We start from the raw sequence: 17,113 nt of genomic DNA on the forward strand, positions 1-17,113 counted from the left end.
AGGAGGAAGATCTTGTCCCTACATCCAGAGCCTAAAGCCCACACGTGGCCACTCACAGCCATCAGCAGGCATGAGCACACTCAGCCAACCTCCAGCCAGGATGATCACACACAGTAATGACATTAATAAGAGTAATAAAACCCCACTCTAAGCATAATAGCAAAGCTGAAGTGTGGAAGAAAGTAAAAATTATGCAAATGAGGCTTATCAACTGATCAGAATAACAAGTGAACTTGATCTGTAAGGGGACAGCCTTCCTGAGTAATGAGGATTATTTACACATGATTTCCCTTGCAAATTCAGCTGTACATTCCCAATACCAGCAGCACAGGGGTTGCTCAAGTGCCCAGCTATGTCTTTCCAAGGCTGGGCATTGCCCTCAATGCAGGACCTGAGCAGCACAAGGGGCTGTGCCACACTGTCAGCTTTTTGCACTAAAACACTGGCCCTGGGTTGGGCACATCCTCACATCACCCCAGGGTTGTGTCGGGTGCCTCATATACTTCATTTTGCTCTCTATGGGTGAGCTGAGTGTATAAAGAAAACCAGTTAGTGTCATCCACAGCCTCTGCTGAAGAGGGAGTTGGAAGACACAGAAGTGAGCTTACATTCTGGCAACGAACAGTGTTCATAGCTATTTTTCTCATCATTAGTGGGCAGAGCATCTGCCCTGTATCACAGAGCAGCACTTTCCAATGACCCTGAAATCCTGTGCAGCAATGACAGAGTCTCAGCAGGCTGGATGTCCCACTTCCTCAGCTCTTAGGGATCGCCTGTTACTGAATGCAGCTTCCAAGCAGTGTTCAGAGAGCTGTCTCTTGGAGCTATTTGGGTCATACCCATGATTTCTGGGCCAGGACTATTCCCACATGCATGATCTGCGTGTTCCAAAATATAAGTGTATTGGAAAGGTCCTAACTCAGTTTCACTCCGCATTTTCCAGACATTTATTAAAACAGTGAGCTGTGAAATTCTGCTGTGGATTTCCCCCAGCACAATTTGTGTCTGAGATGCACCACCTGGAGAAGGTCAATCCAGCATGGGGGCATCCTTGCTGGGTGCTAACAGGAGCCTCTCACAGAGGTCCCAGTGCAATGTATGAAAACAAACAAACAAACCCACAGCTTTTTCTTCCTGATTATTCAATACAGGACACAAACATAAATAACTGGACTTTACTGTCCCTGCAATAAGGATGTTTGTGGGACTCTTTGGTGTTACCTCCCTTTTCCTCAAGTACCCCAGTTTCCAGCATCCCAGTGCTGGGCACTGCTCCACATGTCTCTGATTGTCCCTGATTTGGAGACCTCTGCAGTCTTCTGCTGTCTCATGGGAGGAGCAGATTATCTGGTAGAGGGAACAGATAAACCACAGACATTGTGCTCAGACTGGACATCAGAGGAATGCCCATCCCAAAGCCATGTGTTATCTTCCTAGTGCAAGCTCTTACAGCCTTCTTAGAGCAGAATTTCAAAGTTTCACCCATGGTTGTGATCTACCATCAGGGCCTCATACAGAGGTAGAAGATCTCCGAACTAAAGTCTCTGGCAGTGAGACATGGTTTTGGGAGGGACTTAGAGAAGATCCTACCCTCCCAAATCCTGCTCCTGGTGAAGAACCTGCAATGGAATTGTGCAGGACCTTCATCCTTTCCCATTCAACCTTGACATAGGCTTGTCAGCAGTATATGAACCCTTGTGAAGGAGGGTTCAGCTCCAGACCTGGCCAGATAGACACACAGAGCTCCATGAGGCCCTAGAATAAACCTGCACTGCCAGCAACACAGAGGAACCACCTCAGCCCTGGTGAGTACATGGAAAAGTATGAGAAAAGGGGAACTCAGTTATGAAGTCTATGTGAATATTGTGGGCAGAAGTCCAAGTCCGGCAGTCTCAGTGTGCTGAAACCCACCACACCCATACCCAACAATGCATATTCTTTTTGGCATACCAGGGGGCAGAGGGCGGCCACTCACATGCCTGTGCTAGCACTTTGTTTCAGAACATCATGCTGTGGAATGGGGACATCCCAACACAAACATTGTCCCATTGTCCTTCTGCCCCAGTACTCCCACAGTCCAGAGCTGGTCTCCAAAGAGCAGATAGAGGAGGTGCTTTGGGATTGTGTTTCCAACCCTGAGGCCATCTGTGCTATGGGAACTTGCCAAGCTGAGCGCTGCTCGCCCCAATAACCTACAGAAGGATTTGCACCATTGTTAAAAATGTAGGGGCTGGCTTATTACAGGATGCTATAGTTGGATTTTGGTGATGGTTTCTCCAGGAGTACTGTACTAAAGAGCTCATTCCTTACTGAGCTTTGGGTACTAAATGTCCAGGAGGGCACCGACTCAACCAGGATCCACTCTCATCATGCTTATACAGAACTTAAGTCACATTCCTGGTGTCTCTAGAGACACTGCATGTTTGGAGACTCATAAATGAAAATAGGATTTGGCCTAAGATTTCTCCCAACAATCTTTTCTCATGCAAATATGGCCATTTTGCACACGCCTTGAATACCAAATTAGCACACTCTATGCTGCTCAGGCACTTCCCGCATGTAACCCGCAGCCTTATAGTTGACCAGGCACACGGCTTCTCCTGCCTGGGTGTCAGCCCATTAGATGGGACAGATGCTCCCATGGGAATATTCAGCCCTTGAGCTGGGAGAAGGAGAAGAAATAAAGATGCAACGAGGAGCCTGGGAAGTCAACCAGAAGCTTTGCTCCATCTCCTGGTTGAAGGTTCTTGAGCATCACAGCGTGGGGAGGGGATGGAAACCAGCTTAGGTAAATGGCCATGAAGCAGAAAGGCATATTTCTGCTCTGCCACCCGTAACCAAGGAGAGAGCTCTCATTCCCAAGACCCTTCAGGTGCGGTGAGGGACCCGAGCCGGGGGTGTTCACTTTTGTCTGGCTCTGCGTCGCACTGATCCCACTGCAGCTGGGACGGGATTTCCCGTCAGCTCCAACCCAGCTGCTTAAAAATACTCCTCTACTAAGTGAGCTAATATTTCATGAATAAATTGAAGTGGTCAAGTCCCATTTTGTGCAGAAAGCACAGTTCCCTGCCGATTAGCCTCCTTGGTACTTTCGGGTATATAAATAACTTCACAGGCTCATTCTCTGAGCCTTTCAAAATAAAAGCAACATTCAGTTATTTGATTTTTTTTGTTGTTGTTGTTGTTTTAATTTTATGCAAATGATCTTCTGTTCTGTGTTATTATGTAAACGAGCCAACTGAAATGGTAATGAGGGAACCCAGAAGTATGCATATATTAACTGCCGCTATGGAGCTTTACACCTACAGAAATGGCCCTGAATTACATTTCTGAGGAAGGGACAGGTGTCCCAAGGGTGAAGATTTTATTCCAGAACTTGGTCCCTTCTGAAAATCCTGTATTGGAACACTTCCTGCTCAGGAGAATACTCAGGCATTCCATTCAGGGAACGAGTTAGTGCTTCACTTCTCAATGGCTTATTGTCAGCGTGAGAAAGAGCGGTGTGCTCAATGACCATCAGCCTCGCAGCAGCACAGCTCTTTGTGTCCCTCCCTCCCCGTGTTCCATTGAAACTAAACCAGACCTGAGCCCACCTGAGACAAGGCAGCAGCCCACAGCGAGGACAAAGCTGGAGGAATTTTTCTCTCTGTGTGCTCTGTTGTAAAAGAAGAAGCTATGAGGAAATCACCCCTATGTGCCCTGCTCCAGGGCTTGGGCAAAAAGAGCATTTCTGGGCTGGGGTGAGCTCATGGTGTGATGTACAGATAGGATGATATGTCCTAAGAATAACTTCTTGCCTGCTTGAAGGAAAAGCAAAACCCCTTTCCAGAGGCACTGCAGACTCCAATGAAGTCCACAGCAAAACTCACCCATGTGAGAGGAATAAACATGTTGCTGCACCCTAAAGAGCATCCTGGAGCCTGCTCAGCAGCCCTACCCTGTGGGGTGCTCCCATGCTCCCCCTGAGCTGCTGCATGGGACATGCTCTAGTCAAGAAACCACCCCCCCAGAACAACAGGGTAAGCAGTATCTTCATTTTCTGCTCTTCTCAAGAACATTCAAGGATTTCAACCAAGCTGAAAGCATCCATTTCTCACCCTCATCAAACACTCTCACAGAGCTGAAGCTCAGCAAACCAGTGAACAGATGCCTCAAATCCTTCCTAATCCCTGTGTTTAGCAGCAATGTTTGAAGTGATTAGAGGCACAGTGAGCACCTTTCCTGTGCAGGTAGAGCAGATGTTGGTCACAGAGGTGCACTAAGCTCTCAATTGGAGCTGGACTGCAGAAATTTTGGCCCAAATCCATCTCGGCACATCTGATGTTGTGATTATTCAGCTCCAGACACAGCGGGCTGGACCTGTAGCATCACAACACGGCTCCACTTCTCTCATTTTGTGAACTCACCGCTGCATCAGGATCTGGAATGAAATCTGGAGGTCTTCTAAAGCAACAGGAGCCCTGTCCTTGATTCCAGGGCAACAGAAATCTCCAAATCTCCGGCTTCTGTTAATAATTAAATGTGAGCCAGCAAATAATTGATAATTTGTCATAGCAAAAACTACACCAAGTGCATAGGTATGATCCAAAAAGCCCATGAAATGCTTCCGTTGAGCCGACTGGATTTTGGAACAAGCCCATAGTGGTAATAAAAAGAAATCCCTGTAATTAGGCAAAAGGCAAAATCTAAAAGATGCCATTTGAGCCATTTAGGGCTCAAAACCTGCATCCTGAGGTTAGGTCTGGGTGGCCCCAGAACCTCAGGTCATGGCCTTGTGAAATAGCAGTTCCCAGTGACTGGGGTGCCCTGAGCCTGGAAAGGAAAAAGAAACATCTTCAGGTTTGGGATGCAGTGGCCCCAGCCCCCACCTCTGCCTGGTTTTCCCAGGGAAGCCTGACCTGTACCATGCCATCGATCCTTCCTCCCCACAGGCATCTGTACAACAGTCCTGGCTGGGATGCTTTGCCATCCAAGATGTAAATGTCATTTTGGGCAGTGCTGCTGGCTTTTCGGCTTTGTCTGCTTTCTCCAGAGTGTATTTTCCCAGAGATCTAGAAATTTATCACTTGGAAAGCACAGCCCAAACAGCAGGATTTATTGCTCAGAAACCAGGAAACCCTGACTTTTAAAGCATGTTTAAAGTCCATTTTTCACACGAGGATGAGACAAATGTCACCAACATCAGCGCCAGGAGCTCACAGGGCCCAACATGAAATCAGGACAAAATTGTGTCCAAATAGGACATTTTGGATTGGGAACTCTACTATACCCCCTGCTTTTAACAGACTCCTTTCAGGAGGTCTTCAGGTGCAGACAATTAAACTTCTGGCCATAGCATTCAGGCAGCACAAGTGTCTCATCCTTTATTGATGGCTGGAGGCAGATGGGAAGGGCTACTGTGTAAAAGCTGTTTTTTTCTGTGTTCTGAGGGGATGTTGTTCACTTCTGCCTGGCAAGCCTGCATGTGCCTTTAGAGGATGCAGTTTTAGACAGACCTTTGCTCCCCTCCAGGGCAGACACTTCTATCTTCCTTCCTACTCTAAAGCAAATCCAAACATCTATGTCTGCTTGGGACTGGTTTAGCATTTTTTGGTGGGGTGTTCATATTCTCTGTATTTCCAGAAATAGAGCACAAACATCTACTACTCGGATGTTTTGTTAAGTTATTTTCATTAAAAAAAAATAAATAAAAACAAACTTGCTTCCATCTGGGAATTTTGTTAAGTGTTTTAGATACATTTTTCATGTTCTCTATATCCCATAACCAGATGTGGATTTCAGCCAACCATTCCAGGGCTCGAACACGTGGATCTTTGGGGATGGTCAGGATCTGGCTCTGAAACCCTCACCTGACTTCATTCTGATAGACATCACTCCAAGCTCCACCTCCACAGATCCGATTTCTCCCAAATGTTGAAGATATCTGGATTCCAGCCCAAACCCTGTCCATTTGGGTCCAGCTCTATCCCCGTCTCCATCTGGTGACCAGCAGAGCTGCCCCTATCAGCCCAGAGCAGCTTTCCCCTCTGCCTTCCTCCCAGCCGCAGTGCAAATGGCAGGGATCTTTCCTCTCCTTTCACAGCATTCAGAAGCAGAAACCTCAGGAGGAAAATTACAATTTCCAATGGAACAGGCTACCTTCCCACCTCTATTTTTTTTTTCCCTAATGTTAGTTTTGTTTGACATGTACACCTTTCCTTTCCCAAATGAAGATTGCTGCTAACTACCTCTTAAAATATTATTGCAGAAGGGCTGTATTCTACTGAGAATGGCATTTTTTGTAATAAGCCCATTTTCCTTTTCACTTATTCTTACCTAAAAAGTTTCAGATTGCAGCTCATCCATCTCCCTGACACCCAAATCCCCTCTCACGTTTTCAAATATATATATATATATAGTTAACCCGTTATTAGCCCATCATACCCAGGAGAAAAAAAAAACAACAGAGAGAGAAGCATGAGAAAGGGCCAGGCCCTGAGCTGGATGAGGCCCATCAGTGACTCTGCTCCTCTGTGCTTGGGAAGCAGTGGTTTATCCATACCAGCCCATTGCCAGCATGAGAAGCTCTGGCTGCCTGCGAGCAGGATGCAGGGTGGGTGCGCATCTCTTTATCAAAGCATCACCAATGCAGGACAGATCTTGAGGACAGGAAGGACCTTGCAAGAAGTGGAGTTATCCTCTGTGAGCTTCCAAGAAAGATTAAAAGAGTAATTCTCAGCGTGTAAAAATGTCAAGGTTACATCAAGTTGATGGCTTTCTATATTCATCAGGCTGCCATGAATTCACTTTCAGGAACGTATGATGTCGTATCTTTGGTGAAGTTCCTTTTCTCTCTGAAACTTCCAGCCAGCTGTGAGCACAGCTGACATTCAACTGCTGAATATTTGCTAACCTCTTATTAAAAAAACCCAGCGCATTCCTCATCAAAATCACACCTACCCGGTGTGCCTGGAAATATTGTTTTTATTCTTTCCCTCCCTTCTGTGTGTGTGGCTTTTATTACAACTCACAGGCAACTGCTTAACATCAACAACAAAAAGGAAACCTTGGCAGAAGCCGGCTCGAAGGAGCCGTATGTGGGATAGTTCTCCTTGGCCTTCCCAGCCAGCAATGGGCACCCAGTGTTGCAGCTGCACTAGGCTGCCCCGGCTGGCAGCAACAGGAGGAGCCCATTCCTTCCTCTCCTTTCTGCAAAGGAAGCTGCTTCTCTCAAGTCTAAATATTTACTGCCGTTTCTGGACACACACACACACATGAAAATTAATAAAACTATCAGTGGAGTGAGATTTTGATTCCCAATTATTTTGCCTTTGCAAAGTTAAATGGAAAAAAGAATAATAATCATAATAATAATAATAATAAAAAATCCCAACTTTGTTTGTGCATTCTTATTGCAAACACAATGCCAACAATGGCTAAATAGACAGCATAATAAATAGCACCACAATGCCGACATAAAGGCCTTTCTGGTACTGCATACAAAATATAAACTGTGCCATGCCATTATTATTCCGGAGCCCTTGCTGAAACAGTGCAGTTGAAATTCCACCCCCAATGTGCACCTAATCAGCCATTCAGAGCCCCTTAATGACTTGTCAGTTCTTTGCCCTGCCATTTTCTGTCCAATTAATTCTTTTATTGTGCACCGGATAAAGGAAGACAAAGGCCTTCCATGCAATAATGAATCATTAAAATTCAGCAGCTCCTCTCTTGTGCTCTTGGCTCCTCACCAGCAATTCAGGCTGTTTCGCATTCGTTATGTGTGTGGTGGTTAAAATTCACTCTACCTCAAACAAGACCTTTCAAAACGCTTAACCCTTTCCTGGGTGAAGGACTCCGTCACCACGTCGTGAATTCAGACACACAAAAAAAGAAGGAGGAGGAGGAGGAGGGAGAAGAGAGAGGGGAGGAGAAAGGCAGGCGGAGGTATTTTGGGTAAATGTTTTAATATCACGTCTCTGACAGTCACAATATTGCCTGCGTTCACATCCACAAACAAATACGGGGAAGGAGCCGGTGCCAGCGCGGCCGGGAGACGCGGAGCAGGCGCTCCCCAACCTGTGCTGGAGCCCAAGCAGCCACCCGTGCTTTGCATCACTTTCCCTAAACCAACACAGCCCCGGCAGCGGGTGGTGGGAGGCAGGAGGGGCACAGCGGAGTTTGGATTAGGAGCAGCTTGTTTTTTCATTCCTAATTGGTTTAAGAGAAACTGAAAGAAGGCGGCTTTTAGACCTCAATAAGTGTGTCCAACGGGCTTTTTGCACGGGCTTCACTAAATCAGGTCAAAACCAACACTCCAGCTAAGCCAGTGACACAGCGTGTCTGCCTGCACCCGCAGCCATATGGGATCTTCTTGATGGGTCACCAGCAGTACCTGGATGCTCTTCCAAGGCCTGCTTGCAGCCACCTTAGCACCAAATCCTTCCTGGGCAAGACCCAGCCACCCCCAGGCTGCAGCAGAAGATGGGGGTTCCTCAAACCCTGTTAAAACTCCCTTTTTTCAGCAGGTTGCATGGTTTTGTTGGAAAGCATCACCTTCCATTTCACTCCTCATGCAGCACAGCTCTGAAACAAAATGAATTCACTTTCCACTCAAACCATAGCTCTGGCCACAGTCCCATTGATGTGACCTGTGCTCACCCTTCGCTCCTCAGCCCCACAGTGGGAACCCGGAGCGGATGGGAACCCGGCTGCAGGGCGGCAGGAGGATGAAACAAGCTGTCATCAGCACTGCTTGCTGTGGTTTGGGCTCTGGGGGATTATTTTCGGCTCCTGCTGACTCATCTGAGAAATGTCTTTCCCTCACCAAGCCTTGTGCTTGGCTGTTTGGTGCTGTCCCTAATTCCTGCCTCTAAGGGGCATGAAAGGTTCTCAAGGTGATGGCAGTCCAGCTTGGCTGGCAGTGGTGCAGCCAGGACCCAGGAGCCGCCCAGTTCTCCTCAGCTCACACAGTACTGTAAGCATCATCCAGTCGTGTTCTTTAATGAGCCATCAGGAGAACCCTCCAAAACCTCGTGGAGCCTCTGTAGAGTCTCCAAGGAAGATCATAGTCAGGACTATGTGGGAAAAGTCCCTGCCTCCACTCCCAACCCTGCGAATGGGAGCTTGGAGCCTTTTTGTTGCCGATTTCCTACTTACGGATTGGCCTGCAGACTTGAAAGAGCTTGATATCAATTGGAGCCAAACTGAATCTTTCAAAGGATGAAAACAGGGAAATGCTGGAGCATCCTTCTTGCCTTCCCCAGGAACAGATTCATCCTCATCCTCGGCTCTTCCATCCCTTTCCTGCTCCCCAGATCTCCCCAGCTTTGCACTGCAGCTGAGCTCAGCCCTCCCCAGAGGGGAAAAGGGAAAAAGGAAAAACAAACCTCTGAGAGCTCCTTTTGCTCCTGCAAGAGCTGTGGGCGGCAGCTGGGGGGTGCAAGGAGTGCAATGGCCCAACATGAGGTTTATTAAAGCTGAGCACTGCTGTGGGGACACCATATAAGAATTTCTTTGCCATAAACCAAATAACCAACTGTAAAAAACAGAAGTGTAACAAAAGTTGATATCACTCCAGGAAAAATTACAACAAGGAGGATGGGAAGGGACTTTTTCCACCATATAGAAGGAATGTGGATATGGGCTATAAAATTAATTTCCTCTTCCTTACAAAACAGCACCTTCCGAGCAATCCAGATAAATAGCAACAATTATAACTCCCTGCATCAAAATAAAAGAGGAATTATTATCACTTGTATATTCCTGTAATTATCTTGAGAACCCTTTTCTGTTGACAGCCAGAGGTCAAAAGCCGGCCTTGGTTTCACCTGATCTCATTGACTTGTGCAGAGACATTCCAGATCCGCGCCAGCACAGAGCCACCAGCCCAGGCTGGGAGCACACAATGCAGCCATTCACATTGGGAATTCAGCTCGGGGAAAATCACGTCTCGTTCTGCGGGCTGCATCCGCACACCACATGGAAGGAAGGAACGACACATGAAAAATCATTCGTACAAACAGCAAAAATTTCAAAGCAAAATGCTCTTGTCCATGCATAACCTGTACCACAGATCAGTGTTCTCCTTGGAAAATGAAATGGGAGATTGTAAGTACAAAACTAAGCATAGGGAATGAACACAGGGAGATTTCCAGCAAGCTCTGAAGTCTGAGTCACTGGGACTGCTCAGGGTAAGGAGCTTTGTCGCCTCTGTAAACATTCATCCAGTAATAACTGTGAGTTTTACTCCATAGGTTTGCAATGGGTATCAGCCAACAATTTTCAGTGTTGGTATTTTGGATGATGTGCACTGCCACCCAATGCAGGCGTTTTGACTCTGCCTCAAAGAGCAATGCAGACATCAGTGAAGTCACTGTGAGTTCTGCTACTAAACATCAAGGGGACTGTAAAGATAAAGCACTTCTATTCCTATCTCACTCTTCCTTTTTCCTTCCCCAAGCATGTGGAAGTCCCACAACAACGCACAGAGCAGGCAAAGCCAAAAGGCATCAATTTTTCTCGCATGAACTAGAACAGGACTCGAAGCTTACATTGCAACTGGAAGGAGGATAAAGGAGAAAAGAAAAAGCCTGCTCTGAAAGTTACTCTGCAGCTTTGGCTTACGGTGTAATAAAGTCATTTTGCCAGAAGTTTTGTAAACGAGCACAGAGAAAATGGTGTCCAGTTACAGACACTCTGGCAAGATAGGTCTTGGCGAGGCTGCATGCAGCAGATTTGCTGTGGGACTCTGTTGTTCAGACATTGTTAATATCCTTGAGCTTCATTAATTGTCATCACATTTATTATCCCCGTGCTCAAACGTTTTCCACAGCACTGCACCACAATCAGGCCCGGCCTGTGCTTCTCTGAAGCTCCTCATCCCAGCCCCTTCCTCCCAGTTTGGGTCCAGCCTGGGAACCTCGCACTCGTTTTGTCTGAAGTGCAGAAAGCAAACTGCAACGTCATCTACATCACCAAAAAAAGTCACAGACATTACTAGTTTAATGGCTGTATTATAAAAGGAAAAACCACACACACGCCACGTGCAACGTATAATTTTGTTGCTATCATAATTAAGAGGTATTTACATGGGTTCACCAACCAGAAAACAGAATCTGTTACTGGTAAAATTCCTACGTGCTGTGCAGAACAGAATGAACTCGGGCTAAAACCATGCAGCCTGACCTTGCAAAGCCTTCCTCACGTGAGCAGTCTCAACAAAATCCTATGAAATCCTTAGGATTACTTTGCATGGAAATACGCTGCTTGAGGAGGTATAAAAAAAATAAAGGCAATCTGACAGTAAGGCTCAATTTAAGTACAGGGAAAAGGAGCAACAAGGAGGAAAAACAAGCTAAAAAGGAAACAGCAGAACAGAAAGCTACGGTCGATGTTTTATTCCGAATGGCCTCTTTCAGAAGTATCCCAAGTTCCACTGCAATGGGCTCAAGGAGAAAGAAAACATAACACGGACTTGATAAAAAGCCACTTTTAATTTTATCAAATTGATCTGTACAAAAGTTAGCATTGCTTAGTCAGAAGCTAGTGAAGAGAACAGATAAGTAACAGCCAAAGTCTTTCAAACTTTACACAGAAAAATAGATTGCATAAAAACGAGTTTTCTGTATCTTTTTTTTTTTTCTCCCCCACCCCCACGTTCCCAAAAGGAAATATGCAAAAAAATATTCTTAGAAAAAGAGTAGGAAACGTAGAAAAGGTAAAAAGATGATAACGTCTGAAACGTGGTTTTTAGATTTACAAAGGTTTTAAAGGCACGAGTTATCATAAAATAGACGGTTATTATATGCTCAGCATACAATGGAAGAAGTAGAAATATATCAATGAAATATTAGTCTAAAACTAAGTACCTAAACATTTTTTTTTAGTGGAGATTTTAGTTTCACAGCTTGATGGATGATATCTGGTCCCTAGAAGCCAAAAAAAAAAGATCAAAATCAAAGCAGAAGTTGATAATTTCCTCATTAAATTACATCTTCCTATAAAGTAGTCCTGGTTCTGAAAGTGTACAACTATTCTGCAATGCCTTCAATCCAATGTTAACGCCTGAAAGCGGGTAGGCAGGAAAACATGGCGCTGTCTGCTGCCGGCCGTGTGAGCCTCTGAGTTTAGGGAGCAAATTCTGCAGCACCCCACAGCGCTAGTGCTGCTCGTGCTGCATCTCCCTGCTCACAACCAGGTCTGTGTGAGGCTGCAGCCTTTCAGCCTCCCTTGGTCAGTTCAATACGAAAAGAACCCGAGAAGCAAAGAGTATCTACAGACTCGTAACGCCGCTTTTATTGTGTCATCTCCACTATTTTTTTTTTTTTTTACGCTCCCTTCCCACCTCATCTTTAAAAAACTCTTTTAAAAATTCTACTTTTTTGTTTTGCTTTTTTTTTCCTTGCACAAAATTACTTCATTAATTAAAAGACAAAATAATACAGAACATAAATACATATTTAACAGATTAAAAAAAAAAAAAAAAAGCACGAAAAAACACTTTAAGCTTCCAAAAGAAGAAAAAAAAAAAAAACACAAAAAAACACAAAAACCCAACAAAAACCAAAACAAAAAAATGTTAATTACAGCCAAACCTTGCTTAGAAGAACTCTCGACTACAAAACAAACACTTCAGACATGTAATTGGTTGGTCCCACCACACTCGCTTGTTCCCACAAGATTGTTAAGCAGAATCGCTGGGGTTTTGCTTTCTGTACGCCTTGGTCCGGGTGAGTTCTTGCCCTCAAGGTTGGTCCGTCTCCCACATTGCAACAGACCCTAAAAGTCTCCAACGTCTCGTCTCTTCCTTCCCTCCCCGCCCCCCTTCCATCCCCCCTCGCCCCATTTTGCACTTGTCAGCTTCTACAATGAGCAAGTTCAGTCCTCACAGAGGAGTCGAACGGTTTCGTCCTTCATTTATTCAAAAGGAATCACCAGTCCTTTTCAGTATTTCTTTTTAACTCTTCTTTTTTTTTTTTTTTTTCTTTCTAAATTTATTAATTAATGAAAAATAGAGCTCTGTTCTTATGGAGAGTTTCAAAGCAAGGGGACACCCAGTCGCAACGAGCAGAGTTCCCAGCGGCTCAGGAGGCACTTGGGAAACGATCGCGGCACTCCACGTTCTTCCTCTTCATTCCTTCATTAGTGCATATGTCGGGGAAGCCCTTGAGGGGCTCCACGCATCCTTTTTAAGGCCTTGTCAGGGTTGTGTAGACTGGCTGGTCCCAGTTAGCGGTGGGGCTGTGGGCCGGTGGGATGGATAAGCCGTTGAGGATGGGTGTTGCGTAGGGACGCCGTGAGGAGTGGAAGTAGGGATACTGGTAGATGCTGGAGGGGTAACCGGGGTAGGGGTTGTAGTAGTTGGAGCTCTGCAGGTCCGTGTAGTCACACTGGGAGCTGGAGAAGGAGGCAGCAGCTGTGGCGGTGGAGGCAGTGGTGGCACAGGCCTGGGTGCTGTAGGAGCCGTAGTCGGAGTGTGCAGGGGAGCCGTGGGACTGGTCGCTGTAGTGGCTGGGACTCAGCTGCTCTGTTTTGATGTGCGGCCGTTGCTGGCCTGAATCAGCCGATGATGGTGATGCCGAGGCCGGGCTCTTGTGAGTCCACACCTGGCCAGCCCCGCCGGCGCCTGCTGCTGAGTGGGAGTAGGACGTGCTGTAGGTGCCAGCACTGGGGCCATGGTCGGCGGGCATGGCAGTATGGCCATTGAGCGGCAGGTACTGGTCAAACTCATGCACATCGAAGGTCTCCATGTTGTTGATGACCTCGCTGCTCAGCTCTGAAATGTCCACGTTGCTGAAGTCAATGTTCTGGCGGCCGCTCTCCACGAGGCGGCGGCCCTCGTGCTTCAGCTCCTGCTTGCTGCCATGGTGCAGGTCGGTTTTGGGGGTCGTGGGTGGCGTGGGCGGCCCGTGGGGCTGGCCTGGGGACAAAGAGATAGGAAAGTTTTAAGGAGAGCAACAAAACATCTCTCAAGGAGACTGAGAACCACATTTCTCCCCCTCCATGCTGCAAAAGGGGAACGGGGAATTTTAAAATAGAGCCCCAATGTTGGAGGTGGCTGATGCTCCCCCCCCCCCCCCCCCAACCTCCCACTGTATTCTCAAGTTGGGGTACAATGCTCACAAAACCAACAGTTAATAGTGTGGAGGGCAACCCAATGAGTGCAGCATCCCAATGGGGTCACGCTCACAGTAGAAGGACCCCTCTACACAGATGGCCTGAGGCCAGTGTGGCTCTCCCAGAGCAGAGATGCTGTTCCAGCCATGCGGGAAGGGGCCAAATCCCTGCCAGGCTGGGCAAGAGCACAGACACGCCTGCAGCCGCAGGACGTTCGCAATCCTCCTGGAATCTATCAACACATAACCCACGCCAATTCACAGCACTGCAACTAATGGGGAGCTCTGGGGGGCACTGCTCCCCCAATGCACCCTTCAGGTGACCAATGCATTACTAACCCATAGCCGCTCACAATTAATTTCCTCTCTAGACACAAAATCGGGATCATTTGTGCACTTTGGACGCTTCTAGTCACATTTAGTAACTAAACGCATGGCCACGCTCACAACCTGATGCAAAACCTCAGCTCTTAGAGCAATGGCTCTGCTTTTGGATACCCCCCAGTCCTGTGCTGCACAGGATCCAAGGGTGCAGACACACTTGTACCCACTGGCAGGTTTGAGTAGCAAAGCAACACTTCCACAGTGAGCAGTTCTCAGCCCCCCATGATCCCTTACCTGCATGCTCACCATGGTGGTGGCCATCAGCCATGCCCCCCAGCCCGCTGTCAGCCTTGTAGATCTGGGTGCTGGCGTGATGGCTGAGCTCAGCCCCGGAGTCGGAGTCGCTCTGCCCAGCTTTCACACTTTTCCTCCTTCGGGGCTGGTATTTATAATCCGGGTGATCCTTTTTGTGCTGGACTCGAAGCCGTTCAGCTTCTTCCACAAAGGGCCGCTTCTCATTTTCGCTTAGCAAACTAAGCGTTTGGGATTGATTTAAAAAATAAAGAAAAAGAAAAAAAAAAAAAAAAGAGAAAAATCCAAAATTAATGCCTCTTTCATAGAAGTTTTCAGTTTATTTTCCAACTCGCATCCCCGCTGCACTGACCAAAGGGTTCAATACAAATCTGCCGTAGCACCAAAAAAACCCCAAAACCCTACTGCAAATATGTGTTAAACTATCAGTTATCGAGGCAGAAAAAGACCACATCCTTGCCTATATTGATAACCAGACAAAACACCCCCCCCCAATTCCCATTTAAAATGCCACTTTTCATCCCTTTGCCAAATATAATTCCCACAGTTACCCTACAAATGCCACCCTGCAGCCACAACCCGCAGTGCTGCCCACGTCCAGCTTTGTGTGGGGTTCACAAAGAACTCCCAAAGGCAAAGCAATGGGATTCTTTCTCTTAAATCTTGCCCCAGCCCCAAGTCTTGCTTTGGACATTGCTGCGGAGCCCAAGCTGGCAGCGGCGGTGCAGGTTTGGTGCAGCTGCAGCACACGGCCCAGCAAGAAAAGTTTGCATCAGTGCTAATAGCGGGCGAAGAAAGAAAGGAGAACGAAATCGGAGCTAAAAATCGGCTTGTCTAGTTTTACAGATTGTTAGGCAGCAAGCAAACCAGCCAGGAAAGCAGTAAGTGCGTTAGAAAAAGCCGTTGTAAAAGAAGCAGTGAGAAAATAAGCAGCGTTTCTCGGGATGTAGGACGTGCTGGAAAGGACAGGAATGAGAGAGGGCTGGGGAGACTGGAGCGCTCCTCCGAGCAGCCCTCAGCGGGCAAAGAGGCAAGGAAAAAGAAGTTAAAGAAAGGGAAATGGTTAAAGAGAAAGGGAAAAAGCCGTATGATAGAAGTGATGAGAGAGATGCGAAGCTGAGCGAACTGCAGCGGGGTCCCGGAACGTCCCCGGGCGGAACGGAGATGCGCGGTGCGGACTCACCGCCAGAGTTTGCCCAGCATCTTGCTGAGCTCGGCGTTGTGCAGGTCCGGGTTCTGCTGCGCCAGCCGCTTGCGCTCGTCCTTCGCCCACACCATGAAGGCGTTCATGGGTCGCTTAACGTGAGGCTTCGCTTTGAGCGACCCGTTGCCTCGCACGGGCATGGGCACCAGGCTCCAGTCGTAGCCCTTCAGCACCTGCGAGACGGCGTCGCGGATGCAAGCGGGGAATCGCTCGTCCACCTCGGCAGCATCCACCTTAGCGCCCAGCGGGGCGGCACCGGGGGGACGCGGGGCGGGTGCGGGGGCGCAGCCCAAACCCTCGGAACCGGCGGGGGACAGCGGGGAGTCGGAATCCGAGTCCACGTGGGACATGGAGCTGGTGGTGCCCGCGGGGCTGCACGGAGCATCCAGAGCTTTGTCGTGTTCTTCGGTCATGTTGAGCATTTGGCGGCCGCGGGCGGGGAGGGATGGGGAAAAGGAATAAGGGGGGGGAAGGGAGAGGCGAGAAGGGGGAGCGGGGCTGAGCCGCCCCGAGCGGAGCGGGCAGTGCCGTGCAGCCCTCTGCAGGCTCCCAAAAGGCGAGGAAAAAAAGAAAAACAAAATCAAAAAATATATATATCGAGCAGGATTTCAAGAAAAGGCAAAAAAGTCGCAAAACCAGCCCCCCAAAAAAAAAGAAAAAACACACAAATGCGATCAAACTCTCTCAGCGATCCCGGCGCCCCGCACCGCTCCCAATATCCGCCGCCGCGCTCCACATCCAGTGCGAAACGCGGCCCCCGCCAACGGGAGCCTTTAAGACGAAGGAACGAGGCCCCGCCCCCAGCGCCGCTCCCGATTGGCGGAGAGGGCGGAGCTCATTTCCATACATTTCCATACAGGGCGGGACGTGCCGCGTGGGGCGGTGCTGCTCTCGCTCCGCATTCCCGCTTGGAGGCTCCGCTGCCGGACGGAGCTGCTCGGTGTTCCGTTCCTCCGTTCGGTTCTTCTCTCCTGTAATGCTCCGTGGAGGTTCCGCTGTGCGGTACCGCTGGGGATTCCCGGCGGCAGGGCTGCGGTTAAGCCCCGGTTTTGCTCAAAGGTTCTTTTATGCGGGTAATGGGGTCTCGGTGCGGTTGGGTTGCGCTGATTTTTTTGCTCCTTGCGTTGCTTTTTAGCTGTTCAGTCGGTGGTTACCGGGAGAGGAACGCGGTGCTGTG

The 17,113-nt window shown here is 48.1% G+C and overlaps 1 protein-coding gene across 2 annotated transcripts; it reads right to left on the reverse strand.

Annotated features, from left to right (window-relative positions):
* Positions 1 to 12,940: 12,940 nt before the first annotated feature.
* Positions 12,941 to 16,693, reverse strand: SOX8 (SRY-box transcription factor 8). 2 transcript variants are annotated; one of them, XM_015877007.2, is made up of 3 exons: positions 15,916 to 16,693; positions 14,727 to 14,953; positions 12,941 to 13,900 (listed from the first exon to the last, which is right to left on the reverse strand). In XM_015877007.2, the coding sequence occupies exons 1-3, from the start codon at positions 16,356 to 16,358 to the stop codon at positions 13,170 to 13,172; spliced, it is 1,401 nt and encodes a 466-aa protein (XP_015732493.1). In that variant the 5' UTR covers positions 16,359 to 16,693; the 3' UTR covers positions 12,941 to 13,169. The 2 variants fall into 2 exon arrangements, with proteins under 2 accessions (XP_015732493.1, XP_015732492.1); XM_015877006.2 differs by having other exon boundaries at positions 14,715 to 14,953.
* Between the last annotated feature and the right edge of the window lie 420 nt (positions 16,694 to 17,113).

The sequence above is a fragment of the Coturnix japonica genome, chromosome 14, assembly GCF_001577835.2.
Source record: "Coturnix japonica isolate 7356 chromosome 14, Coturnix japonica 2.1, whole genome shotgun sequence".
NCBI lineage: Eukaryota > Metazoa > Chordata > Aves > Galliformes > Phasianidae > Coturnix > Coturnix japonica.